Source organism: Culex pipiens, chromosome 3 (genome assembly GCF_016801865.2).
Source record: "Culex pipiens pallens isolate TS chromosome 3, TS_CPP_V2, whole genome shotgun sequence".
Lineage (NCBI taxonomy): Eukaryota > Metazoa > Arthropoda > Insecta > Diptera > Culicidae > Culex > Culex pipiens.
The window spans coordinates 45,791,646-45,803,975 of NC_068939.1; the positions used below are offsets into that span (position 1 = coordinate 45,791,646).

General features: G+C 37.1%; 1 protein-coding gene across 1 annotated transcript in view; it reads right to left on the bottom strand.

Annotated features, from left to right (window-relative positions):
- The window catches only part of LOC120421539 (sphingosine kinase 2), a 41,722-nt gene extending 30,136 nt beyond the window's left edge, over window positions 1-11,586 (bottom strand). Inside the window, exon 1 of the mRNA XM_039584768.2 lies at window positions 10,589-11,586. Coding sequence (XP_039440702.1) covers window positions 10,589-11,499 — 911 coding nt within the window. The 5' untranslated portion in view covers window positions 11,500-11,586. The remainder of the gene's footprint in view (window positions 1-10,588) is intronic.
- Between the last annotated feature and the right edge of the window lie 744 nt (window positions 11,587-12,330).

The window sequence follows — 12,330 nt, forward strand, 5'->3', positions numbered from 1 at the left end:
CACAGGTAAAAAAGTAAAACAGTTGCTTTTCTCCATACATTTTGACGAATTTTCCCATACAAACTTTAAGCGATTGGAGGGAGGGGTTCCCGTGGTCAGAATGAGCTCAAATTTGGAATTTAGCCTAGTGATGGGTCAATCTTTGATTTCAGGGGGTAGCCCCAAAAAAGTCCGGATTTGGACCACCCTAATGTACATAGGAAACCCATGGCACCTAAGTTGTTTTGAAAATGTTCTCCAGATTTGATTAAAAAGTTTTTTTCTGTGTAATTTTTTTTCTAAAATATCAATCACTGAAAACTGGCATTTTTATTTTGGCCGCATTTTTTCAACTCGGATTTGGAAAACAAGGGAATGTTTGCCAATACTTTGCGGAAAAAAATACTTCACTTTTTAACACACAAAAATCGATTTGCATAAAATGCTACTTTTGATCATTTATTTTTTTATTTGTTTAGAGGATAAAAAACTTGTTACGGAGCGTTCTTTTATTTCGTAACGCAGTTAAGGGGGGGGGGGGGTTTCGTTGTCTGTTACGAAATATAACGAAAATGGGGGGGGGGGGGAAATTGTATTACGTAATGCAAAATTTTTATACAAGAATTCATAAAAAAAATGCAAAATGCGTTATGCGTTACAGGGGGGGGGGGGGGGGGGGTCGCTCATCTGTTACGATTTGTTACGACGAGAGGGTCAAAAATCCCAAATTTTGCGTTACGTAATAAAAGAACGCTCCCTTCAACACGGTCGAAAATTTTGTTTAACCATTGCAAATTTGGTTTCAAGTTTTGATGACTTCAAAATTTTTCCATAAAATTAGGGGACTACAAATAAGAAAAAGACATAAAACGCCAGGTAAAAAAATATTTTCGTAAATTTATTTTTATGAGCTTGAAATTCGATTTTTTTGCCTTAGTCAAAGTGAAACACTGATTGAAACCCTGATAAAATAAGGGCCAATTTTATATAAAGTGTCAGTAACTAATAATGTATTAATAATTTCCTTAAAAATGCTTTAAACGAGAGATCAAAACCAAATTATTCATTCTAAAGAAAAAGCAACCCATTATCAAACGAAAAAGTAAGAGCTAAAACGTGCCGCACGCAACTGGGATGTTGCAACAAGTTAATACATTTCCTTGAGTTAATTCAGTTTCCCTTTTCAGCTTGAACGACTTTCGAGAACCACCTCCCTAAACGATTCGAACATTATGGGACGAATTCTGCCAAATGACCACATACAATTGGACGTGGCACTGTAATCAACCAAAAATATTTATTTTTCAATCCTAAAAATGAACATAAAATATGATGAAAAAATCAAAATAATTCGTAAAGAAATTAAGTTCAACAACATCAACTTGTTATTAAAAAGCACAAAAAATGCAACAGGTTCAACAGCCTCTCGCAATCAATGCCGACCATCAGAACCAAAGCATCTGGTGCAAAATTAGACACTTCTCGTGGAGCAAGCAAGCAAAAACAAAAATCTCCGGCAAATACCCAATAAAATTGAATGAGACGGCCGGATTTGGTGTGCGCTCATGATTGGATCATTTATAACCAATGTTTTTTTTCTCTTCATTCTGTCTTTCTTTTTTGTATTCTGTACTCTTTTTGCGCGCCGCCACACACATTCATTCCTCTGTTTGTCAGTTTGGCTCAATTACGAGGGCTTTATTGATCCAGGGCACTGTTGATTGCCGCGGATAAACGGTCCACAGCAAACCCTTAAATTGGCAAGTTTCCACTATTTTAGTTTTTAAATTTGTATTATGATTATTCTATGAAACACTAAAACTTTTTCAAAAAAAATCTTCAAAAAATTTGAAAATTCTTATATTAAGACACTTGAAGGTTAGTCACTGTTTTGCCCAACATCCTCTCAATAACATTGTGTAATCGATTAGAAGCGATGATTTCAGCGAACAAATTTTGGCTAAACCGCCGGGATTAAATTTGCCGGTTTGAAATGAAACGACAACAACAACTAAGCTGGTCGCCAGACTTTCGCCTGGGATTTTCGTATTTTTTGTACGATGATTCACTATCATAAAATGGTACGACCTTGCAAGGTCGGGTTGTGCTGCAAAAAAAAAGCAAATCAACGGTTGGGGTTGCGTTATCAGTGAATTGACGGCGGGAAAGGTTCATTATTTTAATCTGCTTTAATGATTTAGAAGCTGGTTAGATTTGAGATTTGACCAAGTAAATGAAATAAAATTTGAAACGTAAAATAGAGAATACAATAAAAAGCTGAAAGTTCCAACATTGATACTAGTAAGATTCTCAAGACGAAAACAAAACACTTTCCTCAAGAGCCACCAAACACTCTATAGAGCTTTCTTCCGGGAATAGTTTTGCGTCACACGGCGACGACAACTTTTGTGATCGTGTCCCGCCGTGGCTGCAAAACAATCAGACTGACGTCAGTACGCGGAATCGTGCTCTTTTCCTTGGGACCATCCATAAACCACGTGGACACTTTAGGGGGGGGGGGGGTATGGCGATTGTCCACGCTCCATACAAAAAAAGATTTTTTTGTATGGACAATTGTCCACGAGGGGGGGGGGGGGGGGTTGAGATTACCAAAAAAGTGTCCACGTGGTTTGTGGATGGTCCCCTTAGTAGAAAATATGCTACAGTAGTAGGTATACCTACGAGAGAGGTGGAGAATTACGAAATTCCACGTAGCAAACCCCAAACAAGAAACTTCATTCTCAAGTGGTTTTTGTCAAAATGTGTTTGTGACGCTATCAAGTCGCAAAGCATAAATCACAAAATTGCACAAAAGGTACAAAATGCAGACAATTGAAATCGGGTTGAATAAAAAGCATTTCAGACTGACAAACGGAACGAAATGCCAGCGGAGCTGAAAAATGTGCACAATCATTCCCGAAAGAGGAACTATCAAAATAGAAAGTAAAAATAAAAACAGAAATCCGTTAGTTTTTATTTCTTTCTTGTCTCTTCGTTGGTCAGCGCTGCGTAACCCTCGCGAGTTTGCGGATTCATGTCCCATCTCATATTTGGTTTTATTAAACGCCCACACTTTCAGAAAGTGCACAGTTAAAAAAAATTCACACCAATCGCTACTGAATACTCTCTCTTTTGCTCTCTCTCTCTCACTCAAATCGGGTAGTACAGCGAATGGTTCGGAGAGGCTGATTGCGCCATGTCGCTCAAAGCTGACTCAAAATAGTCTGCGTTCTGCTTTGTTTTGATCATTTATTTATCTGCTTAAAATGAATCTTAGCAAAAATGTTTTGCAATTTTGTTGATAACACAACATCAAAGACACATTTGACAGCAATTTTTCACCATGCCAAATTTACGGCAAACTGTGGTAGTGCAGGCCAAGTGAGCGTCGCGCTAGTATTTTTTCAGGCTCTCTCCTCTCTGAGCATATTCGTTTGGGACTCGGGTCGACGGACGGAGTAGGCAAAGAAATTCACAAAGTGTTTGTATCTCGCTGAGTGAAGCAATTGCCTAAATCGCTGACAGCTAGCGAGTGATGTTCGCTCACGAATGGTCGGCAAAGATTCGTTCGACGATGAGTTAATGATTTCTGATCTTTGAACAGAAAATCAGGACCCTTGCTATAATAAACTTTTTATTCGTAAATTTCATTGTTACAACCATTTAAATTCACTTATTTAATTTTGTTCACAAACTAAGTTCATCTAAGAAAAGTGACAGATATTTTTTTAAATGTGACGTTTCACCTGCAAATGTATTAGTATTAGTAAAATAACAACTCAGCCTGAAAATTTCAAAATCGATTTGTTGAGTTTCTTTTCACCGATATGTCGTACAAGAGGAGCTATTCTCTGAGATTTTTGTCATTCGTATTTTTTTTTTTTTTGTATTTTTTAATCCGGCTGAAACTTTTTTGGTGCCTTGTATGACCAAAGACGCCATTTTGCATCATTAGTTTGTTCATATACTTTTCCAAATTTGGCAGCTGTCCATACAAAAATGATATAAGAAAATTCAAAAATCTGTATCTTTGGAAGGAATTTTTTGATCGATTTGGTGTCTTCAGCAAAGTTGTTGGTATGAATAAGGACTACACTGAAAAAATATGATACAAGGTTAAATTTTTTTTTAGAGATTATTTATTTAACTTTTTGTCACTAAAACTTGATTTGCAAAAAAAAACTATTTTATTTTTTTTCTATTTTCTGATATGTTTTAGGGGACATCAAATGCCAACTTTTCAGAAATTTCAGAATCGAATTTGCAATCAAAAAGTACTTTAGTGAAATTTTGATAAAATACACCGTTTCCAAGTTATAGCCATTTTAAGGTATTTTTTTTTTTGTTGAAAATAGTTGCAGTTATTCATTTTCTAAAATAAGTGCCCATGTTTGCCCACTTTTGAAAAAAATATTTTTGAAAAGCTGAGAAAATTCTCCATATTTTCCTTTTTTGAACTTTGTTGATACGACCCTTACTTGCTGAGATATTGCCATGCAAAGGTTAAAAAACAGGAAAATTGATGTTTTCTAAGTCTCAAACAACCCACCATTTTCTAATGACTATATCTCAGCGACTAATGGTCTGATTTTCAATGTTAAAATTTGAAACATTCGTGAAATTTTCCGATCTTTTTGCAAACAATATTTTATTTTTTTTAATTAAGATTAACATTTCAAAAGAGCGTAATATTGAATGTTTGGTCATATCAGAAAATAGAAAAAATAAAAATAGTGTTTTTTTTTCAAATCAAGTTTTAGTGAAAAAGGGGAAATTAAAAATCACCAAAAAAATGTTAATCGTGTATCATTTTTTTCAGTGTAGTCCTTATCTATACCTACAACTTAGCCGAAGACACCAAATCATCAAAAAAATCCTTCAAACGATACAAATTTTTAAATTTTCATAAATCATTTTTATATGGACAGCTGCCAAATTTGTGTAGAAAAAAAAGGTCCTGTAAACATATGAAACACTTTTCAAAAAAAAACTCTTGATATCATAATGACATCAATCACAACAAAACCCGGGAAAAAATATGAAAAGCTCCAGCTTGGAAAAATTTCACAGTATTCTGTTCTGGTAAATCCCAGGATGAACGCAATTGTTGGTCGAAAATAAATTGTTTGGGAATTCTGAATAATTTTGAGGAAATCTAAGTTTGTTGGAGCAAAAATACCAAAAAAATGTTTTAACCTTATGTTTTAGAAGAATGCAAAAAAGTTGTTGACTTTTTACATAAAAATCAAGTTTAATTTCTGTCAATCTGTTTTTTTTTTGTGTTTCAATATCAATCACAACTAACAACAATATTCCGACTGAACTGCGTTTCCAATCTTCCACCACGGATGCCAAATTCGTCACGGCAGAAGGGGGTGCCCTGTGAATAGGGGAAAGTGGGGCAAGTGTAACAAGCTAAGGAAATGCTCGTTAAAACCCATTAAAACGTTAAAACATCCGTCGGATTTTTTCATAATCATCTTATTTCAGGTCTTGACTAAGACTTTGATAGAACAAATTTTTTAAAAATCCTGCTTTTCAATGTTAAAAATTGATTTTAAAATTTTTGATTTTCCGTCCGTTCTACTCAACTAGTGGGGCAAGACGAACAACCCGTTGGGGCAAGAGGAACAATGCATGAAAAAACATGTTAATTTGCTAACAAGTGAACTGCTATCACTTTGAAACATCAGATTAGAATGTATTTGAAACGTTTCTTTCATTTTTAGGTTAAATAATAATATTTTATTAAAAATTTGATCGTTTTTACGAAAAAAATAATTACTCAAATGGTAAATAGTAAATTTTCATAGTATCACTTAATTTTGTGTGGAATTTTTTTTTAACAATTGTTTATCAGTTTTTAAGAACTTTTTTTTATTTATTTCCCAATAAAATATGTTGTTGCAGCAATTCGTATTTTTTTCCATACTAAAAATCCATATGGTACACTTGCCCCACCTGAACAAGATTTTTTAAAAGCTCTCAACAAAAATAACCAAAAGTCAAATCATACTTTCTAATAGGTGCAAATCATTGGTTGGAACACTACTGATCTAGGAAAAATTGCATTTTGATAAAATGAGCCTTAAAACGAACCCTTACCCTTATTTTGTACTTTCCAAATATTATAAGAAAACAAAGGTTTTTAAAAAAACTTCATTAAATCTTATGCCCCGTGGCGTTTACGTTATTTTGGCGGTTATGTGGTAGTAGAATCGACTAATTGCACTGCTAGCAACAATTCCTCATACTGGAAATAATCAAAATTGTAAAAATTACGGCCGTACGAGCGATTGTTCATCTTGCCCCATATGGTCGTCTTGCCCCACCTTCCCCTATTGATTTTCACACGAACCAGCTCAAAGCAAATCCTAAATTTTGCCACATTTTGCTCTTACTTCCGCCGCCAGAAGAACTGTGCTGTGTGGCAAAATGTGGCTCGATTGGGAAAATCTTTCGTCACGCCAGCAGCAGCACATCCGCAAGGTGTTGTTTGGTCGATTTCCCATCATCCCGCGACACGATTGCGTAATCGAACGTGAGCTCATCAAGTTGATGGACGCGCGCGCGCGTATTCCCAAGACCGCAGATTTTGCAGAAGAAGTACCAAACCAAACAACTAGACGGGAGAGGGTTACTCTGTAGTTGTGCTGGACTGGGAACAAATGACTTGGGCTAACAGAGTTATGATGATAAAATGTACCAGTGTGTAGGATGGCAAATGAGCGAATCTGTTTGCACAACTCACTTAATGACACTCGTTAGAGGCGAGAAGATGACGAGATATTAAGTGACAACCATTAGGTGAATGAGCTTTGTAAGTCTTTGAAAACATGAGAGATGTAAATATATTTTTTAAATTGAATTACATTAGTTTTGATTTGTAAACTAACCAACTTAAATAGAGAAATTTGAGTCAATAAAGGGTAACCCCTTGAATATGACTCATATTGCGACAATTAATATAATTGTAGTGAGATAAATTGTATACACGGTAAAGTGATTCAAATTTAATAATGTAGTAATGTGAGTTTAAGTTTTAGTCATAGAAGTATGGAAACATAAAAAAGATGGAAAAAATCAACAAGTTGGAAATATATTAAATTCTAATTAATGAGGATGTGAGAAAGTGACCAGTTATGGGTTTCATGGTATCGGAGATAATAACTAATTTCCGACAGATCATGCCATGGTTGAAAATTTGGTAATTGGGTCCTAAAATGAAGCTTAGATTGCTGATATTATTGTTTACAGCGATAAAGCTTATTATTCTGAGTACCATGACCCTTTGTACGACCACAAAGAGTTTAAAATGGATTTTTAAATCAATTTTGAAAAATTAACCCCGCGGTCCTTCTTGACATAAAAGCTCCTACTTGACAGCTCATTCCAAGGGGACCATAGTTGATCCATCGAAAAAATGTTGTCCTGCCAATTTTTTTTTTTGCACTAAAATGAAAAAAAGTGATCAAAAATTGTTTTTTATCGTGTTTTTTACCGTTGTATATAAAAATTGACATAGGGCTTTAGTACCCAATTTGGACATGAATAAACTTCCAGTCAACAAATGGAATACATAATGTTTGCTTGAGTTTTTGAAAATTATGAAAGAGTCAAAACACTCAATAGATGAAAAGGAGAGATAACTTCCTTAACAAACTCATAAAAAAAAATGTGAAATTCGGTTAGCAAAAAACAATACAGTCCAGACTCGATTAACCGAAGGCCTTGGCAAAATTTTACTTCGGGAATCGAAACTTAGGATAGTCAAATAAAGAAAAAATGTTTTTTTCGTTTTCTTATTTTTGATTGTTGGGCTTTCGTATGACCCTCAAACTACTCTAATGTGATTTAGAAAAAAATGGCGATGATAAAATGTAAAAAAAAAACATTTAAATTTGACTAAAACGGGGCCGCAGAACTCTAATTTGATGTAAAAAAAAGGAAACAGAAAAAAACGATTTTTTTTCGTGATTCGATTATCTGAAGTCCCATACAAACCCTTCGGATAATTGAAACTTCGGATAATCGAGGCTTCGGATAATCGAGTCTGAACTGTAGTTATAAGACAAATAAAGTCCAGACTAGATTATCCGAAGCCTCGATTATCAGAAGTTTCGATTATCCGAAGGTTTGTATGGGACTTCATATAATGAAATCACGAAAAAAAAATTTTCTTCTTTTTCGGATAATCGAGTCTGGACTCTAGTTATAAGACAAATCCACGCCAACATTTCAAAAAGCATCATGTGCAAACCGTGCGTTTTGAGAAAAACGCATTTGAATTTTGACCATCATTTTTGAATTCCCATTTTAATATAAAAGCAAAAAAAGATGTTCTAATGATAACAAACGATGAAAAACGTTGCTTTTATTGATAATTTATCATCCATATTCAATTAAACATTATTTTTGTCATTATATTTAAGAAAAACAAACATAACTTCTTTTGAAATCACCAACGTCTATATCACCCTTTGTTATGATTCGTTTTTCTTCGCCGAATGTACATGGCCCCTTTTGCAAGTGGAGGGGTAGTTTTTTTATGATTCCCTTTTCGTCGGCAAATGTACATGGTGTCTTTTTCATGATGCTTTTTTTTCGCCACGAGGTTCAGTGCCGCTCTAATCGAGTCCGTCCCATTTGTAAAAATAGCAAGACGAGAAAAACGCAAGTCAAATTTGTCCCACCCATAAGGTTACGTGTTAGGATTTCACAAAAAAGTAAATTTTATACGGTTTTCTGGAACAAAGTACTAAAGTTTATTAGTTTTTCTGAAAGTTTCCATGATTTCCAACCAAATTGCATCATTAACACAATATTGACAAAATTACATATGGGACGGACTTGATTTGAGCGGTAGTTCATGTAGTCTTTTATTTGACAGGTTGACAGGGCTATATAAACAGGCACTGCTGATGCCAGAGATTTTGTTTATGTTACTTTATTTAAAATCATTATTCAACAGACTTTACTGAAGAAATTTTGCTCATCTTTGGTGGGGAGGTAGCTTTTTAGGAGTACTTTCAGAATATGCAATAACCCAGAAAATGTCAAAATGTACATGATGTCTTTTGAAACTTGCCGTCGAAATACAGTCTAGACTAGATTATCCAATGTTCGATGATTCCAAGGTTTGTATGAGACTTCGGATAACCAAATCACAAACAAAAAAATGTTTTCATATTTTTTCATTTTATTTAATTTAAATTTATCATTAAATTCGAGTTCTACGACCCCATTTTAGGAAAATTTTAATGATTGATTTCCTCAAAAATTACCAAATACATTTTTTTCAGAACAGTCCCGACTCAATTACCCAAAGCCTCGATTATATGAAGTTTCGGTTATCCAAAGGTTTGTATGGAACTACAAATAATCTGAGCAACTTATCTTTTTCGCGATATAAATGGGTTTTGTTTATCACATTTTATTGATATTAATAACATCATGGAAACATTTTGTTAATCAGAATTAAAGAATTTGGTTCTGTCTATATAAAAAAGTACATAAAACCATTATGATTCACAAAATTAAACTGGATTGAAAATGCACTATAAATGCCTTCAGAGATTTCCTCAGATTAATTTACATCAATCTTAAGTGACTTCACCTGTTCACTCAATGTCAGCTCCCTGTCAGAGATTCGTTGACGCTTCATTCATTCAGCTATCGCTCGCTCATCTGAAACCCCCTCTCTGCTTGAGTTCGCCCCGGAGATAATCTTGTTTATATTGGCTCAGCTTGTTGTTCGCCACTGCTGCTATGTTCTTAAACAGAAAAAGCCTGTATTTCTGTGAGCACATACACCTGCAAAGAAGCAAATCGATTGCCGTCCGTCCGTACAAAGAGCCCTGGCCAAGGAAATCCACACTACTTTTCCCCCGTTGAACTGGTCGCCAAAGTCAACGATACCAAAGTCGGATTTGTTTACAAGAGTTTGCACTCTGTACACACAAAAGTCAATAAAAACAAACACATGGTCGTCGGCGGCTGACGATGGCGCGCGCTATTGGCCTACTAGATTAGGTCAGCTTTGCGACAAACAAGACGTCAAGTGTGTTGCGGCGGGGCAATTTGATAAGGTAATTTTATTACTGGGGAGGGAATTCTGGTTGGGTAGCACCCCCGCACCGCGCGATTGGGCTATCGAACGTTGACTTACTGACCGAATATCTGAGATTGATAAGCTATCAAATTGGCACTATGAATAGAACGTACATCAAATCTTTGAGAAGAAGTTGAACTTTTATTTTTATCATAAACTGAAGAATTAAAGAATAATTTTGATTCTCAAAAAAGTCTTTCAAACCGTTTGCTTCAAAGAGACTCCAGCTGGCTATTTTGTTGTGCCGTTTTCACTTCACGAAAAAAGAAGCAGAGAGAAAAAAAGACGCAACACCCAAAAGCACACAAACCGCCGTCGACGATGATGACCGTGACCTTCAACACTTCATTGCCGTTGCTAGCCGACTGCCTGACTGACTATTTGCAGAGAGCCAGCGCGGTCGTCGGATGGCCTTTAGCCAAACTAACAGCTGGACTGACCGGACACCACTTTGGAATGCGATGCTTAAAGCTAGTAGAAATGAAAAAAGATACTCACTCGTACAAGTACGCGATGGTCTTCGCCAGTCCGTTCCCCGATCCGCACGGAATGATCCCGATCGCCAGCTCCTCCACCGCCGTCTGCCAGTCTTCGCGCTCAAACAGCCCGTTCAGCGCCTCGTAGAAGATTCCGTCTCCGCCGACGACGACGATCCCCCGCCACAGGTAGATGTCCCGATTGCGCACAAACTCCCGCGCCCAGTTGGGCTTCTTGGTGATGTGCAGGTCGTAGGAAATCTCCGCCTCGGCCAGCACCGGCGCCACCCGCTGCTGGAACATCTCCCGCGCCTTCCCCGAACCGGACTTGGGGTTCAGAATGACGAGCATCTTGCGCGAATCTTTCGCGTGGTACACGGGCCTCACGACGGACTCCCCCGCCACGAGGTACTTCACCGCTGCGCGCCACTTCTGTGCCTCCTTGTTGTTGTCCTCGTACTTGTCAAAGGACCGAAACCGAAGCGTAATTGTCGTCCGCTCCCGAAACCCACCACGTCGATTCCGTTTCAGAATGTACGCGTAGATGTACAGGTACGCACTGACGTCCGACTCGTCCTGCTCGCCCGAGTTCTCCTCCACGACCTTCAGCTGGGCCGTCCCCGATATCGACGTGCAGGCACACGCCGAACTGCCCTTCGTTTTCCGCTTGCTCCTCAAACATCGACACCCGATAATATCCTTCAGCGGTATCGTCTGCTCCTTCGTTGACCCGTTACTCTGCTTCTTCAAGCTCAACCCCTTGTCCGTCAGCCGGACCTCAAACACCGTGTTCTTCTTCGAACTGATGTAGAACGTCTCCGTCAGATACACGACATGGGCCGGACTTCCGCAGTCCGCACCGGACTTGGCCGACGCCGGTGACCTTGGACCGACTATCTCCTCGCCAAGGCCCACCTTCGGTTTGTCCACCATTCTGCTGCTGCCCGACCGGCGGCGAGTTCGTCGTGCGTAACGGTCCCCGCGGTGGTCGGCATTAATCGTTGACTTTTTTGACTCAACTAAACCCGGCCATAAACACACTGCTACACTGTTGATCGCAATTTATGGCTGTGGGAGCAGAGTTTTTACCATCATAATCATTAGCAATTTAGCACACACATTCCCACACACACAGTGTGACTTGCAACTTTATTTGTTTTTTGTTCTGCGTACCAACAACTCGCTGCTTAACCAAGTGCTTAACTGGCTTTTATGAGGTCTATGATAACAAGGGAAAAAAGTTTAATCTGAGTCAAATGCGACCGATCGGGGTTGAAATCAATCTAGATAATTTCAACCGTTTATCACAGATTTTTTGTTTCCTGCATTCAAATCATGGTTTTTACTGAGTACAAATCGATTTAAACCCTAATCCCTATTTTTTTAATTTTTCTTTATTTTTCCCATGTTAAGGAGGTCATTTTAAACATCTTTTGTTCTAAAAAAAATACCTCTTTTGTTTCATGTTTTTTTTATTTCATTTTTAGTATTTTAAATTGCTGTTATCTTGTTCATTTTATGTTTGATTCCGATAGTATTTGGCTTATTCTATCATCTCATGTCATTTGCCTATTTAGTTTTTTCAAGTTTTTACAGCCACTTTTTTTCTTCTATAGAATGATACCTTTTTAATTTCAGCATACAGCCATAAAAAGCTAGGTAATTTCTCATCACTTTTTTTTTAATTTTCATGCAAAATATCGAGAAATAAAACATCAACTGTGATTCGATGATTCAACTGTGCCCCATAGAAAGAGCTGTCAA